The sequence below is a fragment of the Colobus angolensis genome, unplaced genomic scaffold, assembly GCF_000951035.1.
Source record: "Colobus angolensis palliatus isolate OR3802 unplaced genomic scaffold, Cang.pa_1.0 Scaffold86, whole genome shotgun sequence".
NCBI classification, from domain to species: Eukaryota; Metazoa; Chordata; class Mammalia; order Primates; family Cercopithecidae; genus Colobus; species Colobus angolensis.
Genome location: NW_012122487.1, coordinates 7217657 through 7235736, shown reverse-complemented (window position 1 = coordinate 7235736; position 18080 = coordinate 7217657). Strand labels below are relative to the sequence as shown.

At 36.4% G+C, this 18080-nt stretch overlaps 1 protein-coding gene across 1 annotated transcript in view; it reads left to right on the top strand.

The window, feature by feature from the left end:
* Positions 1–18080, top strand: part of CCDC171 (coiled-coil domain containing 171) — a 404099-nt gene that overhangs the window by 158137 nt on the left and 227882 nt on the right. Inside the window, exons 17-18 of the mRNA XM_011930380.1 lie at positions 13391–13895; positions 14636–14752. Coding sequence (XP_011785770.1) covers positions 13391–13895; positions 14636–14752 — 622 coding nt within the window. The remainder of the gene's footprint in view (positions 1–13390; positions 13896–14635; positions 14753–18080) is intronic.

The following is an 18080-nucleotide window of genomic DNA, read 5'->3' as shown; positions in this document are numbered from 1 at the left end:
GAACGTTTCAAATTTTCTCTTCTTGCTATTGTGAAATATACAATATATTGTTGTTAATAAAGTCACCTTACTGTGCTTTTGAACACTAGACCTTATTCCTTCTAACTGTATAATTGTACCCTTTAACCTACCCCTCTCCATCCCTTTCCTCCCCCAACACACCCTTCCTAGACTGTGGTAACTACAATTTGATGTTTTGATCAATGTAAACACCCATGTGATCATTACCCCATTTAAGACTTCAAACATTTTCATTACCCTAGAATATTCTCGTGTTCTTTCTTCCAGTCAGTTTTATGCCTCATAGGCAACTATTGTTCTGATGCCTGTCATCGTAGATTAGTTTTCACCTGTTCTTGAATTTCATGTAAGTGGAATCATTCAGTAGTCTGGTGTTTGACTAATTTCACTCAGTATTAATGTTCTGAGCATAATGTCATTTATGTTGTTGTACGTATCAGTACTTCATTCTTCTTTATGGTCACATAGCATTCCATTTTATCACAGCACCCCTATTTGATGGATTGTGTGTTGATGGATATTTAGTTGTTTCTGTTTTTTAGATATTGTAGATAAAATTGCCACAAACATTATTGTACAAGTCTTTTGTTAACATATGGTTTTATTTCTCTTGGTTAATTACTAAAGTGCAGTTGCCAGGTCATAGGATATGTGTGTATTCATAAGAAACTGTCAAAAGTTTCTAAAAAAAGCTTGTGTCATGTTTTATTTCCACCAGCAAAATATGTAAGTTTCCATTGTTCTACATCCTCTGCAGCACTTAGTATTGTCAGTCTTTTAAATTTTAGTCAATATAGTGGTTTTAAAATGGTATTTCATTGTGGTTTAAAGTAACATTTTTTTGGTGATTCATGATGCTGAGGACCTTTCATATACTTATTGGCTATTCACATATCTTCATTTGTAAAGTGTCTCTTCTACTGTTTTCTCATGTAAAAAATAGAGATATTTGTGTTTTTATTATTGATTTCTAAGCATTCTTTATATACCCTGGATGCATGTCCTTTGTCATGTATATGCATTGCAATATTTTCTCTGAATCTCTTGCTTCCCTTTTCAGTTGTTTCTTTTGATGATCATATAAGTTTTAAAATTGTGATGAAGTCCAACTTATAAATCTTTTTCTCTTTTGGCTATTTATTTATATATGTGAAATGAGTTTTCCTTACCTCAAGGTTGGGAAGATAATCTCTTGTTTCTTCTAGAAGTTTCATAGTTTTAGCTTTTACATCTAAGTTTGTGATTCTTCTCAAATTAATTTTTGTGTGTGATGCTGGGTAGAGTTTCATTTTTCCCCCTTCATTTATTGTTCCCACATCACTTGTTCAGCACTTTCCTAGCTGAATAGCCTTGGTACCTTTGTGAAAAAACATTTGGCCGTACTTAGAAACCACAGACTTGTCCATCTATATAGTTTTGCCCTCTCCAGAATGTCATATAAATGGAATCATACAGTATATAGCCTTTTGGGTCTGGTTACTTTTACTTAGCAAAATATATTTGAGATTCAGTCACATTGTTGCATGTATCAGTAGTGCATTCCTTTTTACTGCTGAATAATGTCCCATTGTATGGCTGTAAAATTTTATCCAAATACTTGCTGACGGGCCTTTAGATTGCTTTTTTTTTTGGCAATTTTAAGTAAAGCTGCTTTAAACATCCATGAAAAGGTTTTTGTGTGATCATAAATTTTCATTTCTCTTGGGTAAATACTTACGAGTTTGATTTCCAGATTATATGGTAAGTGTATATTCATATGGTTATATGGTAAGTGTAACTTAAGCAACTATTAAATTGTTTTTCAAAGTGACTGTATCATTTTGCATTCTCACTAGCAATGTAAGAGATTTCCAGTTGCTCTGCACCTGTGTCAGATGTGGCTTCATCATTTTTTTCTTTTGAATTGTATCCATTATAATAAGTGCGTAGTGCCATGTCATTGTGATTTTGACTTACATTTTCCCTACTGCCTAGTAAATTAGTCATTTATTTATGTATTTATTTGCTATTTGTATATCTTTTCTGGTGAATTATCTTTTCAGATATTTTGCTCAGTTTTTAATTGGATTGTGTGTTTTCTTATCGTAAAAGTTTGAGAGTTATTTACATATCTCAGGTTCAAGTCATTTGTCAGATATGTGATTTGTAAATATTTCCTACTGTTCTGTTAGCAGTACTTTTGCAAAGCAAATGTTTCAAATTTTGATGACCCACTTATCAGTTTTTTTTATGGATTATACTTTTGATGTTACATGTAAGAACTCTTTGACTAAGATTATAGGCACCAAGATTTTCTCCATTTTTTTTCTATATGTTTTGTAGTTTTAGGTTTTACATCTAGGTCTATGATCAATTTTGAGTTAGTTTCTGTAAAGGTTTGAGATATGGATTAAGGTCAGTTTTTTTTTTTTTTGCATATTCATGTCCATTCCAGTACCATTTATTGAAATCACTGTCCTTTATTGAATTGCCCTTGCACTTTTATCAAAAATCAGTTCACTGTTTGTGTCAATCTACCTCTAGACTTTCTTGTCTATTCCAGTTATTTATGTGTCTAATTCTTTTTTTTTCAATACTATACTGATTTAATCACTCTAACCTTTTACTAAGTCTTAAAATCAGGTAGTGTGAGTCTTCCAACTTCTTTTTTCATCAACATCCTGAACTGTTTGAAATCTACAAGAAGGCATAGCAATTCACTTTTTTCTCTTTTCAAAAATAAAATAAAATAAAATAAATTGGCGTATATTCTGTATTGTTTACCTACATATTTGCATTTTTATCAAATATAATTGAATATACTGCAGCAATTTATTTTGGTATTGTATGTGATAAGCTGTTATTATAATACATATTATAGGACCTGTAAATTTTATTTTAGGAAATTTTATGATTGATTCTATATTTTTTACCCCCAAAAGTGCAATGCAAATAAAAAAATTTCATTTTACATTACTTAATACATTTTCAAAAATTACGTTGATAAGGACACGAGGGGGAAAATAACCCTAATTGTTATATAGGATTGTGAGTTATAGAGGATGTTTGGTGTCATGAGCATAACCCTCAGTAAGTTCCATCTGCTGGGAAATAAATAACTTATTCTTAGAGTCTTATGTTTAATGTTTGGCCATTGTAAAGAAGTGATTAGTAAAAGACACTAAATTAAAGTAAAAAACAATATTTGAATTTGATTGATTTTATATGAAAAAATGTAATAGATGTTAGAAAAGTAGTATTTCTAAGAATCCAATATTTCTAAGACTTTTTTTTTTTTTTTTTTTTGTTGAGACGGAGTCTCGCTCTATCACCCAAGCTGGAGTGCAGTGGCCGGATCTCAGCTCACTGCAAGCTCCGCCTCCCAGGTTCCCGCCATTCTCCTGCCTCAGCCTCCTGAGTAGCTGGGACTACAGGCGCCCGCCACCTCGCCCGGCTAGATTTTTGTATTTTTTTTAGTAGAGACGGGGTTTCACCGTGTTAGCCAGGATGGTCTCAATCTCCTGACCTCGTGATCCGCCTGTCTCGGCCTCCCAAAGTGCTGGGATTACAGGCTTGAGCCACCGCGCCCGGCCTCTAAGACTTTTTTAATGTCTAAGCTTTAAAACAATTAGTGTAAATGCTACTAGAAAAATGAAATTTGCAGAGAACGCAGCCTGGTTTTACTGTCACAGCATGTTTTTAGTATTGGGTAAAGTTTGCTAGCCCCATGTTGGGTAGTTCTTGAATTTAAATACATTGGAGCCATCATATAAATATATCTCAAGTGTCTATGCCTACTAAAGTATCTGGGCCCAGTGCCACATACCATTCCATTTACTAACTTTGCTTTTGTAATCTTAGTATTTATGTTCTTGTTTCTTTTCTATTTGAAAAAGATAGTTATTGGAACAAGAACTTCCTTTCTAGAAGTAAAGTTTTTTTTACTGTCAAGTAAGAGTTACCCTTGATGTAATGTTTATTGTAAACACTTTAGATTTATTTGACATTTTAGTAAAAATCAAATGAGTCTAGAATGGAGAACAAAACTCAGGGAAATTCAAGTTCATTATGCTATGTTGCATTTTATTCCTCTTTTACCATGATATTGAGAGTGTATTTGGCAAGAAACCCAGGTGAGTCAAAGTGTTAGTAAGCGTTGAAACTTTTTCTTCATAATTGAACTCCAAGAATATTCAGAGATAAAGTGGAGCTTATTGATATTGTTGGAGGTGATAATTAATGAAGGTATACATGCCAGCCTGCAATGATTCAGAGAGTTAGATATAATCACGTGTACACTATGTTCTGATAGACTGTGAGTCCATGGGAATGGATACCTCTAATGAAATTTTGAAAGATACTTCTGACAACTTTTCAAATAATTGCTTTAGAAATTGTTTTTGTTAATTATAATATTAGCAGTTGAATTTGCATGGTGCTTGATATAATTTTCAATGCTTTTGCGTATTTTGCACGTCTTTCCTTTTTTTTTTTTTTTTTTTTTGAGACAGAGTCTTGCCCGGTGACCCAGGCTGGAATGCTATGGCACTGATCTCAGCTCACTGCAACTTCCGCCTCCTGAATTCAGACGATTCTCCAGCCTCAGCCTCCTGAGTAGCTGGGATTACAGGCACCCACCATCACGCCCAGCTAATTTTTGTATTTTCAGTAGAGATGGGGTTTCACCATGTTGGGCAGGATGGTCTCAATCTCCTGACCTTGTGATCCTCCCGCCTTGGCCTCCCAAAGTACTGGGATTACAGGCATGAGCCACCGCGCCCGGCCGCATGTCTTTTCTTATGTAAGCCCCACCACAGGCATATGAGATAGGTCATTTAAGTATCATTTCTATTTTACAAGAGAGGAATCTAAGGTTCAGACAATTGATACTACTTACTTGTGTGGTAAGGAAGTTCTAGGGACAGGATGAGAATAAATATAACCGTATGTAAAATGTCTAGCCCATTGCTTGGCATTTAGAAATTACAAAGTGAATGTTATGGACTGTTTTAGTACCTTATTACCATCCTTATCTTCTAGTCCCTTTTGCATTATATTCTAATACTGCTTTTAGAAGGATAATGCTATTTTTATATATAAAGCAGTATCTGTAAATAGGTGTAATGACATCTGAGTTTCATATTTATGGAACTCATATTCCTTTTTTTTTTCTTTTTTTTTTAAAGCTAGTATCTCACTACATTGCCCAGGCTAGAGGGCAGTCATGCGATTATAGCTCACTGCAGCCTTAACCTCCCAGGCTTAAGAGATCCCCCCACCTCAGCTTCCTGAGTACTTGGGACTACAGGGCACGCCACCATGCTCTGCTAATTTTTGTATTTTTTTACTAGAGACAGGGTTTTGCCCTGTTGTCCAGGCTGGCCTTGAACTCCTGGGCTCAAGCAGTACACCTGCTTTGACTTCCCAAAGTGTTGGGATTACAGGTGTGAGCCACGGTGCCCGGCTCATATTTCTTTTTCTTTCTTTTCTTTCTTTCTTTCTTTCTCTTTCTTTCCTTTCTTTCTTTCTTTCTTTCTCTTTCTTTCTTTCTTTCTTTTTCTTTCTTTCTTTCTTTCTCTTTCTTTCTTTCTTTCTTTCTTCCTTCCTTCCTTCCTTCCTTCCTTTCTTCCTTTCTTCCTTTCTTTCTTTTCTTTTTCTTTCTTTCTTTTTTTTTTTTTTGAAACAGGGTCTCACTCCGTCACCGAGGTGGAGTGCAGTGCTGCAGTCTCGACTCACTGCAGCCTTGACCTCCTGGGCTCAGGTGATCTTACCACTTCAGCCTTCTGAGTAGCTGGGACTATTGGCATGCACTACCACGCCTGGCTAATTTTTTGTATTTTTTTTGTAGAGATGGGGTTTTGCCATGTTTTCCCAAGCCATCTGCCTGTCTTGGCCTCTGGAAGTGCTGGGATTAGAGGCGTGAACTACCGTGCCTGGCCGGAACTCACATTTTTAAGTGATTCTAGATTAACTAATGTTTAAACACGATAATGTAAGAAAAATCTAAATAGTGTTACATTGTCAGCCACCCACAAATGGTAGTTCTCTTAATTTGTGTTTCTCAGAGTTTTTTTTTCTGAGAAACTGCAGTTTTAATACACTATATCATAAAATTGCTACTGTAGATAAGAATATCAAGATAATTTTTACATAATTTAATTAATATTAATAAAAAACTATGTTATATACCAAATATATAGCACACTGTGTTTCATGCTGTGGTAGTAACAAAGAGGTATACTATATAGTTTTTTCCTCAAAAGTGTAACATATAATTGGGGACATACATGAAAAAGTAAATAATACAAGGTTTATCATAGGCTGTACATAATTAGTTGCCAAAAGAATGCTATAAATTTAGAAGAGGAGATGATCAAAGTTTGAGGAGGCTTAGTAGAGGAGACTGGAGCCAACCTGGGCCCTGTTGCCAGGATCTGAAAGCACAGAAAGAAGGGAGATATGGGACACATCAGAATTTAGAGATAATATCGTTAATTTTCCAGACAGTCAGAGGTAATATCTCTTAACAATAAGCAATCCATACATCTTGCCTGTATTGACACATTTGTTCCTAGTCTTCCGATAAAAAGAACTCTGTTCTTTTGAGGGTATGGTTTATCCAAAGGGTATTTTATAATTTACAGTGCTTTAGAAACAAAACAGTAAACACAGGCACATACTATTTTTGGCACATATTTTTGTTGTGTTAAATTTATGTAATGAAGATAGTGTTTTAAAATGAAATAAATAACCATTATGGGGCTTGAGAACGTGTGTGTGTATATGAAGACTAGGTAATAGAATTGCTAGATCATATGATAATTCTGTTTAACTTTTTGAGGAACTGCCAAACTGTTTTTGAAAATGGCTGCACTATTTTACAATCCCATCAGCAATGTCTGAGAGTTTCAGTTTCCTACAGAGTATTTTTATTTTTTAACAGAGAAACATTTACATAATAGAGAAAGCAGGTGAATTTATGTTTGTTATATTTTAAAATATCACCATAGCTTAAAAAGGCAAGATAGGAAACTTACAAAAATAAGACACTTTAAATGAAGTCCTTTGATGTCTATATGTCATTGAATGTCCAGTTTGCAATTTGCCTTTTTGCCAACATAAAGAGCAAGAACTCAGCGAACAAGAGTGATACAAAAGAATTTTACTCCCCAGGGAAGTGTCTAATTTCTGGCCCAGAGTCTCAGAGTTCACAGAGTGCTGTAAGCCAGTAAGGCATCCCTCAAAGCTCATGTATTTCAGGAAGTAAGTCCGTGATTCATTAAGGAAAAAAGCTGTCCTTTCTCCCCATTATGGATGTACTTTGAATTTGTTAGAGAGTAAAGGAAAACTGGTGAAATTATGTAGTATTTTTGTTATGCTATTGAATTTTGTGTAAAAGATATGCATTCTATATTTTTAGGTTTTTCCCTTCAGGATTGGAATGTTTTTATGGGGGAATTTGAGAATATTATTTTTTGAAATTAGACACACTGAGGAGCAGGTTATTTCAGTACTAGGAATGCTTTTGTCCCATATGAAAGCGATGTTCCTTCTGTTTGTTTTAAAAATACTGGCCTTTAATCTCCTTGGGTGGAAAACATTAGATTTTTTTTTTAAAGGCAAATTTGCTCTATAGCTGTTTCCACCCTTACAATCAAACAGGCTTTGTTCTTCAAGAATAATTCACAGTAAATAATGCAATACCTCTGAAAGTAGTTCCCTATGGAAAGTCAGAATTAATTTAAAGCAGAATTCTGACATGTAGATAAGTTCCAAATTCCATTTTGAAATTTTGTCTTTTAAATTATATTTTTCTTTTTTCTAACCCTTTACATTGTAAAGCTTTTTTCATTAATTGGACATTTATTCAGTGTCTATTATGGGCAAAACGCTGTGCTAAGCAAAATCAGGGATGATTTTATAAAGGGTTATTTAATTCCTTCAATATTTATTAAATACCTACAGGGTATAGAGCACTGTGACAGACACTATAGTAAATAATTCCTAACCTCTAGGAACTAGCAGTCTTGTATTTGAGGGAGAGTAGATGTACACACATGAAATAAATAAGTAGTGTAGAAGTTAAATGCCTGAGTGACTTAAGTTCTCTGAACTGAAGTTCAGGGAAGGTCAAGATCAGTGTAAAGGAAAATGATAGTAAAGTGAGTCATAGAATAGATAGAACCTGAAATGGACTCTGAAGATTGTTAGTATTCGAATAGTGTTAGGGGAGATGGAAGGCAAAGGAACTGGGGGTTCTACAGAACATGTTAAATTATGAAAAGTAGTGGTGAGGCTAATGCCTGTATACTAAGGGAACAGATCATCCTCTCCTTGATTATCAGGTTGAGGATAGTGGGAGAAGGGGAAGACATGTGGGGATGTTGGTACCTGAGGGGAGAACCTTGGTTCAGTAAAGACAAAAAAGTTAGGTAATAGAATTAGATAAACCTAGCTGAAGGAGTTTGGGCAAATTGTGTAACTTCTCTTAACCTCAATTTTATTATCAGTAAAACTGTGCCAACCTCATAGTTTAGTATAAGGATTAAAAAGAATATATGTAAAGCATTTAGAACAATGTCTGCAATATGAATAAGCACTATAATATTCAAACTATTCCCATTAAAATAGAGAAATAATAGGCCTCACAGTATCCACTGAGACTTGGGTTCTAGTAGGAGTGAACTGGAAACTTTGAAATCAAATTATTTATATAATACCAATTTTTTTTTTGATAGCAAGTCTCGCTCTGTTGCCCAGACTGGAGTGCAGTGGCGTGATCTTGGCTCACTGCGGCCTCCGCCTCCCAGACTGAAGTGATTCTCCTGCCTCAGCCTCCTGAGTAACTGGGATTACAGGCACATTCCACCACACCTGGCTAACTTTTTGTATTTTTAGTAGAGACAGGGTTTCACCATGTTAGCCAGGATGGTCTTGATCTCCTGATCTCGTGATCCACCTGCCTCGGCTTCCCAAAGTGCTGGGATTACAGGTGTGAGCCACTGTGCCTGGCCCTCCAATGTGTATTTTTTAATCTGTTAATTGATCTTTTCTTTTTATGCATTTGGATTTTTAGTTTTAGCAATCCTATCTTTATACCAAGATTAAGTAATTTGCCTGCATTTTCTTCTAATATTTCTGTGGTTTCATTTTTTTTACGTATAGATTTATGGTCTATTTGAAATTTACTTTTGTATAAAATGTCAGGTGTAGATCAACTTTTATATTTTTTTCCAAAAGGCCATCTGGTTATTTCACCACCATTTAGTCTGTCTTTTTCCCACTGCTTTGAATTGCTACTTTTATCACTGAAGGTTTTTTTGTGCCTAGATCTGTTTCTAGCTGTTTATTCTGTTCCATTGGTCTTTTTTTTTAATGTACAAATAACATGATTTTTAAATTAGAGGTTTTTTTGTTTGCTTGTTTGTTTTTTGAGACAGAGTCTTGCTTTGTCATCCAAGCTAGAGTGCAGTGGCGCGATCTTGGGTTGTTGCAACCTCTGCTTTTCAGGTTCATGCAGTACGCCTGCCTCAGCCTCCCAGGTAGCTAGGATTACAGGCCTGTGCTACCGTGCCTGGCTAATTGTTTTTTTGCATTTTTAGTAGTGACAGGGTTTCACCATATTGGCCAGGTTGGTCTCAAACTCCTGATCTCAGGTGATCCACCTGCCTTGGCCTCCCAAAGTGTTGGGATTACAGGGGTAAACTAAAAATCCAAATGCATAAAAAGAAAAGATCAATTAACAGATTAAAAAATACACATTGGAGGGCCAGGCACAGTGGCTCACACCTGTAATCCCAGCACTTTGGGAAGCTGAGGCAGGGTGCCCGGCCTTAATTAGAGGTTTTGTTGGTGTTTCAATATGTGGTGGGGCTGTTCCCCTCTCATTCCTCTTCTTTTTCAGGATTAGACTCAACTTGCCTAGCTTAAGAAAAAAACAGCTTTGTTTTTTAGTGGAATTGCACTACATTTATCAATTTACTTAGGAATAAATTGAATCTTTGTGATGAGTTAGGCTATTGAAGTTTGAAGTATTATTTTGTGTCTTTCAGCTGTATTTAAAACTTTTCCTCATATAGCTTTTTTACATTTCAGGCTAAATTGATTCCTAAATTATTCTATCTTTTTTGTTACGGAATTCTAAATGGAGTTTTCTCTTCCATTATCTTCTTTTTTGTTTATCTGTATATATTAAGGATATTGGTATTTTAAATTGTGGTAAAATATACATGACATATAATTTACCATTTTGATCCTTTTAAAGTATACAGTTCAGTGGCATTAAGTATGTTCACAGTATTGCACAACCATCACCACTATTTAGCTCCTGAACTTTTCATCACTCCGAACAGAAACCCTGAACCCGTTAAGCAGTCACTCCTTGTTCCTTCTTCTCCTCAGCCCCTGGCGACCAAAAATGTGTTTTCTGTGTCTACAAATTTTCCTAGTCTGTGTATTTTATATAAATGGAGTCATGCAAATGTGGCCTTTTGTGTCTGGTTTCTTTCTCTTAGCATAATTTTTCAATTTATGTTGTACCATATATTAGTTTTCCATTCCTTTTTAAGGCTGAATAGTATTCTGTTGTGTGGATATACTACATTTTGTTGACTCGTTCATCCCCTGTTAGGCATTTCTGTTTTTTCCTACCTTTTGGCTATTGTGAATAATGTTGCTGCGAACAAAAAGCTATTGTTTTTTTGTGTGTTAATTTCATATATTTTAACCTTACTGACTTTTTTTTTGTTTGAATTCTGTCATTGGATCTTTTGGTATTTCTAGATTTATGATCACATTTTCTACAAGAAGAGATAAGTTTTACTTCTTCTTTGCCAGTTCTTATGTCTCTACTTGCTTTTTGTTGCCTAGTTGCACAGGCTAATAACACACCAAATACAATGTTAAATACTACTGGAGATAGTGGGTATTCTTGCCTTGCTCCGGAACTTGGTGAGAATGCTTTAGGTTTTTCTCCATTATTAAGATACTGACTTTAGGATACAGTGTCTCTATCTCTACCTGTACCTACATGCACAATTTTTCTTGTAATTTTGTGTGTAATTTTTGTTGAAAACACTTCTGCCTGAGACACTGAGGTTCACTTTTATTTTCACTTACCCAAGTATTGCTAGTTTGCCTCTTATATTTTCTAGGTTTTCTATAACTTTCTTTTTTTCCTCTAATTGAACAGATGAAATTGATTTTGAAGAGAAGATGGAATTAACCTTTGTGATTTTCATTTGTTCCCCTCATCCTACTCCCAACTGCTGCAACTCTACTGCCACCCCTGGCCATCTTTATTATGTTTCTAATTCTCACATCCCTTTACTAACAAGAGGACAGTTCCAGGATTTTATGGCTTCTCATACCTCTCCAGATAAAGTTAAGTTTCTTAGTGTAGCACATTAGGCACTCAGTCCTCTGTTACCTGTGTACTTTTCAAATTTCCATCATTTCTCCCAATTCTTCAGGTATTCTGAATTATTTCCATCCTTAGAGCATACTATGCTATTTTCTGGCTCTTCCTTTTCCACATGTGAGTCTTCCTGCTTTAATCTAGCTACAAGCCAAGTGTCAAGTTTTATTTTTTCTTAAAGTGTGCCTGCTTTAAGAGGGTTGTCGCACATCCTCTTGCAAGCAGTCTGCATAGCTACTGCTTCTCAGAATTTCTTGCTCCTTTTAGCACTCCCTGTGGGACACCACTTGCTTTACTAGTGGTCTTTGTGTGGAGTTCTGGGACATAGTCCCATTGATAGAATATGGCTGCCAAAGTTGGTTTTAGTGCCCTTTTGTATTCCTCTGGCAACCTGGAATGTCTCTATCATAGCATTATACCACACTAACTGATTTACTTGTCCCTTTTCCGAGTACGTGTAATTTAGTAACTAATCAATGCTATTTTTTTTTTTTTTTTTATGGAGACAGGGTCTTGCACTGTCACCTAGGCTGGTCTCAAATTCCTGGACTAAAGAGATCCTCCCACCTTCACCCGCTTGAGTAGCAAGAACTATACACATACCACTGCACTTGGCTGATATTTTTTAATTTTTTTGTAGAGACAGGGTCTTACTCTGTTGCCCAGGTTGGTCCCAAACTCCTGCCCTCAAGCAATCCTCTCACTTTGGCCTCCAAAAGTACTGGAATTATAGGTGTGAGTGCTTATGCCTGGCCCCAATAAATGTTTATTGAATAATAAGTGAATAGTAAAGCAAATTGGGATCTGTTATCTTCTTCTTTCTTCTTTTCTTTTGTCTTTCTTCTTCCTTTTTTAATTTTTTAATATTTTATTTTATTATTATTTTTTGACAGAGTCTTGCCCTGTTATCTAGGCTGGAGTGCAGTGGCATGATTATGGCTCACTGCAGCCTGAACCTCCTGGATTCAATTGATTCTCTGGCCTCAGCCTCCCGAGTGGCTGTAACTATAGGTGTGCACCACCATTCCTGTCTAATTTTTAAAAAATTTTTATTTGTGGAGATGGGGTCTTACTGTGTTGCCCAGGATGGTCTCAAACTCCTGAGCTCAAGCAACCCTCTCACCTCAGCCTCCCAAACACGAGGATTACAGGCATGAGCCATTGTGCCTTGCCCTTCTTGATTTTACTCTTTCTTTCAAGATTCCTTACTGATTAGGTTAAGATTTCATAGAGAGAGCTAGTTTATTTTGTAGTGATTAATTGTGGTTCCTACAGTTAAATTTCTTTTTATTTCAAATTAAGTTTTGGATTGTAAGCACCTTGATTAGGCAAAAAGGAGCAGAGGGCTGCTGAGGCCTAGGTCACAATTAGTATTTCCTGTCACCACTGGAGATGCGCTGTGTACAGCTTTCTGTCATGAGGAGGTAAGACAGAAACTGAAATAAGTGAGTATCCATGAGAGACAGTGCCTTCTCATGCAGTAAATGGTAGACCATGCTATTCGTTATATCATTGATTAAACCGGTTGTTTATTTTGGTAAAAAGTAAAGTCTTTTTTACATCTAGGAACCCCTCTATTGGCAGTGTCATTTCTGTTTAAAAGTAGGAATGAAGAATTAGTGAGGAGTAGAGGAAGAGAAATTATACAGAGAAAGCGTATTTTTCTTTTCTAAATTTGTGTATTTATGTGTAAGTCTATAGGAAATTCATGAAATACTCTGAAATTTATGTGTTCTACTTTACGTAAAGCTTCTATGTGAGAGGATTTAAAAATCAATGTGCACATTCAGATCTAAGCCGTTTGGCTCACTGTTGCCCTATCTATCTTATTTATATTTTGGCTGTTTTAGCACATGTATCTTTTGAAGAGGAAGAAGTGGTTGTCAGCAAAAGTTTGTTTTCTTTGCGTAAAGGGAAATTAATATAATGCCTCTTTGTTTCATGATCAAATATATTGTTTGACCTCTTCCGTAGAAATTTCAAGAAATTGCTGAAAAAAATATGGAAAAATTGAACCATATTGAGAAGTCGCATGAACAGTTGGTTCTCGAAAATTCGCACTTCAAAAAACTGTTATCACAGACTCAAAGGGAACAGACATCCTTGCTGGCAGCCTGTGCATTGATGGCTGGTGCCTTATATCCCCTCTATAGCCGATCATGCGCCTTGTCTACACAGAGAGATTTTCTCCAGGAGCAGGTCAACACCTTTGAGTTGTTCAAATTGGAAATTAGAACTCTAGCCCAGGCTTTATCAACTGTAGAGGAAAAGAAGCAAGAAGAAGCCAAGATGAAAAAGAAAACATTCAAAGGATTCATACGTATGTTTCGGAAAGTTGTTATTGCAGTTTTGGCAGCAAACAGACTCAAGATTTTGGGTCAATCATGTGCCTCTCTTTTTACCTGGATGGAGAGTTTCAAAGAAGGCATAGGCATGTTAGTGTGCACAGGAGAGCCCAAAGACAAGCATAAATTTCCAAGTAAGATAATTTGTGCTTTAAAAAATACAGGTTGCGTGTAAGTGAAATATACAGTGTGACTATACCTGGCTATTATGGAAAAACTTTAAAAAAATCATGTAATATGCCAAATAATATAACATAGTCTCCATATGTATGTATATGTGTGTATGGATAAGTGAATATTTTATATAAATTAGGCTGTGTTTTTTTGTTTTAAGCAGATTAAAATATAAGGTGACAAATATGTATAATTTGAACTTTGTCTTGTTTTATATTTGAATCCTCTGCAGTAAAGCAAAGAGTTTATATGGTGATTTTTCAGTTATGTCAATCAAAAACTACCCTATTTCAAATTATCAGTATGATTTATTTTCAGTTTCTATGAATAAGTATGAAATGGGTTAAAAATATATTGAAAAATTGTATGAAAATGAGACAAATGTAAATTTTCCAGTTGTTTTTGAATGCTTAACTATTTTGAAGAAATGACTTGTTTTTATTTTTGAAAAGCAGACTATTAAGTAGTGTAAGTAAAACCAAAGAAAATTTCTTTTTTCTATTTTTTTTGGTGTCATTTACAGTTATTTGTAAATTAGGTCGAGCTAATCTAATATTTCTTAATAGATTTTTCCACAGTAGGCAATGTTCTCAATAGGGTTTGATTTGTTTCTTAAATAGCTGAACACTGCTATGAATTTTAAATATAGATTTTAATAAAGTTTTGTAGAATTTTACAATGGATTTTTTCAATTTTATAGAACATCAAAAGGAGCAGTTGCGTTGTTTACAAGCGCTCAATTGGCTCACCAGTTCTGACCTTCTTGCTGCAATAATCAGTTCTATGACTGAATTACAAGATGTCATTGGTAAAACAGGTATGGTTCCTTCTTTTACGTCCTTGCAAAATACATTTAAGAACAAATGTCCAGAAATTCTTTATGTCACAAATTCTAATAAACTGTATAGGGAGAAAATAAATTTATTTTTATCTTTATTTTATTCAGTCACGGAGAGATTAATTCTGTACTTAATGATGTAAATTAATATAAATTTTGTCTTTATGGGGAAATGACTTTTCTTGGTGAATGTATCCACCTTATTTTTTTTTCTTTCTATCTGTTTTTCCTATGGAAAGCTCATAATTAGCTTTTTATTAGGTAATACTGGCAATGTTCTTTCATATGTTTTTGCCTTGTTTCACTTCTACTTGTGGCTGTAAATTTCATAAGCTTGAGTAATATGAGAGCCAGTAGAAAATTTTTCTCTCTCTTTTTGTGATTTTTTTTACTTTTTCTAGTGTATTTTAGATACAATTAATTTGAATAGTCTGCTCCTTCCCACCTGGTGTGGAACCACCTATTATCAGCGATTTACAAAGGTTTAAAATGCATGTTTTTTTAAATGATTCAGATTGCATGATATTTTGTCTGACAGGTTCAATGAAAACTAATTGGACTAATTATGGTCATTTCAGACACATTAGTTGTTAAAACTGTATAATGGACTTGTTAAGATTTGCCTGTTTAATGAAATGTAAGCCTGGATGTAATGATAATTTGGAATTTAATTCTTAGACATTTCCACTGTGCAAATATAGATCATGCATTGTGATTTCAAATATCTAAACCTAGACTTCTGTAGTAGGAAACTTAAAGATTATTTTTAAGTTGTGGCCATTGATGTTGGTAAGCAATGTGCATATTTAATGTGTTGGCAGAACCTCAAGATACTGGGTTTGGAGTCTGAAATAAAATTCTAAACTGAATGTATTTTAAGAATTTTGGTATTATAACTTCAAAGCAGAACTGAACATTCTTGAAAGAGCTTAGAAATAGTTTTTAGATTTGGTTTAAGAAACAGGTGATTTGATTGCTTCCAAGATGGCCAAATAGGAACAGCTGCGGTATGCAACTCCAGCAAGATCTATGCGGAAGACGGGTGATTTCTGCGTTTCCAACTGAGGTACCTTGTTCATCTCATTGAGACTGGTTGGACAGTGGGTGCAGCCGACGGAGGGTGAGCTGAATCAGCAGGGCGGGGCGTCACCTCACCCGGGAAGTGCAAGGGGTCGGGGGATTTCCCTTTCCTAGCCAAGGGAAGCTGTGAGAGACTGTACTGGCAGGAACGGCACACTTTCGCTCAAATAGTCCGCTTTTCCCACAGTCTTCACAACTGGCAGGCCAGGAGATTCTCTCCAGTGCCTGGCTCGGAGGGTCCCATGCCCACGGAGCCCAGCAATCTAAGATCCATTGACTTGAAATCCTTGTTGCTAGCGCAGCAGTCTGTGAACAACCTGGGATGCTGGAGCTTGGTGGGAGGAGGGGCGTCCACCATTGCTGAGGCTTGAGTAGGTGGTTTTATGCTCACAGTGTAAACAAAGCTGCCGGGAAGCACGAACTGGGCGGAGCCCACCGTAGCTCACCAAGACTGACTGCCTCTGTAGTTTCCAGCTCTGTGGACATGGCATATCTGATCAAAAGGCAGCAGCCCCAGTCAGGGACTTATAGGTAAAACCATCATCTTCCTGGGACAAAGCCCCTGGGGGAAAGGGCGGCTGTGGGCACAGCTTCTGCAGACTTAAACGTCCCTGCCTGACAGCTCTGAAGGGAGCAGTGGTTCTCCCAGCACATTTGAGCTCTAATAATGGTCAGACTGCCTCCTCAAGTGGGTCCATGATCACCACGTAGCCTGACTGGGAGACACTTCCCAGTAGGGGCCGACAGACAGCTCTTACAGAAGAACTCTGGCTGGCATCTGGCAGGTGCACCTCTGGGACGATGCTTCCAGAGGAAGGATAAGGTAGCAATACTTGCTGTTTTATAGCCTCCGCTGGTGATACCCAGGCAGACAGGGTCTGGACTGGACGTATGGAAAACTCCACCAGATCTGAGATTGAGGTGCCCGTTAGAAGGAAAACTAACAAACAGAAAGGAATAGCTTCAACATCAACAAAAAGGACATCCACACCAAAACCCCATCCATAAGTCACCAACATCAAAGACCAAAGGTAGAGAAAACCACAAAGATGGGGAGAAACCAGAGCAGAAAGGCTGAAAATTCCAAAACGAGAACACCTCTTCTCCTCCGAAAGATCACAACTCCTCGCCAGCAGGGGAACAAAATTGGACGGAGAATGACTTTGACGAGTTGACAGATGTAGGGTTCAGAAGATGAGTAATGACAAACTTTTCCGAGCTAAAGGAGAATGTTCTAACCCATTGCAAGGAAGCTAAAAATCTTGAAAAAATGTTAGAGGAGTGCTAACTAGAATAACCAGTGTAGAGAAGAACATAAATGACCTGATGCAGTTGAAACACACAGCATGAGAAATTCATGAAGCATACACAAGCTTCAATAGCCAATTCGATCAAGCAGAAGAAAGGATATCCATGATTGAAGATCAAATTAATGAAATAAAATGAGAAAACAAGATTAGAGAAAAAAGAGTAAAACAAATGAACAAAGGGACTATGTGAAAAGACCAAATCTACGTTTGATTGGTGTACCTGAAAGTGACGAGGAGAGTAGAACCAACTTAGAAAACACTCTTCAGGATATTATCCAGGAGAACTTCCCCAACCTAGCAAGGCAGGCCAACATTCAAATTCAGGAAATACAGAGAACACCACAAAGATATTCCTTGAGAAGAACAACCCCAAGACACATAATCGTCAGATTCACCAATGTTGAAGTAAAGGAAAAAATGTTAAGGGCAGCCAGAGAGAAAGGTTGGGTTACCCACAAAGGGAAGCCCATCAGACTAACAGCAGATCTCTTGGCAGAAACCCTACAGCCAGAAGAGAGTGGGAGGCCAATGTTCAACATTCTTAAAGAAAAGAATTTTCAACTCAATTTCATATCCAGCCAAACTAAGCTTCTTAAATGAAGGAGAAATAAAATCATTTACAGACATGCAAATGCTGAGAGATTTTGTCACCACCAGGCCTGCCTTACAAGAGCTCCTGAAGGAAGCACTAAACATGAAAAGGAAGAACAGGTACCAGCCACTGCAAAAACATGCCGAATTGTAAAGACCATTGATGCTGTGAAGCAAATGCATCAACTAATGGGCAAAATAACCAGTTAGCGTCATAATGACAGGATCAAATTCACACATGACAGTATTAACCTTAATTGTAAATGGGCTAAATGCCCCAAGTAAAAGACACAGACTGGCAAATTGGATAAAGAGTCAAGACCCAT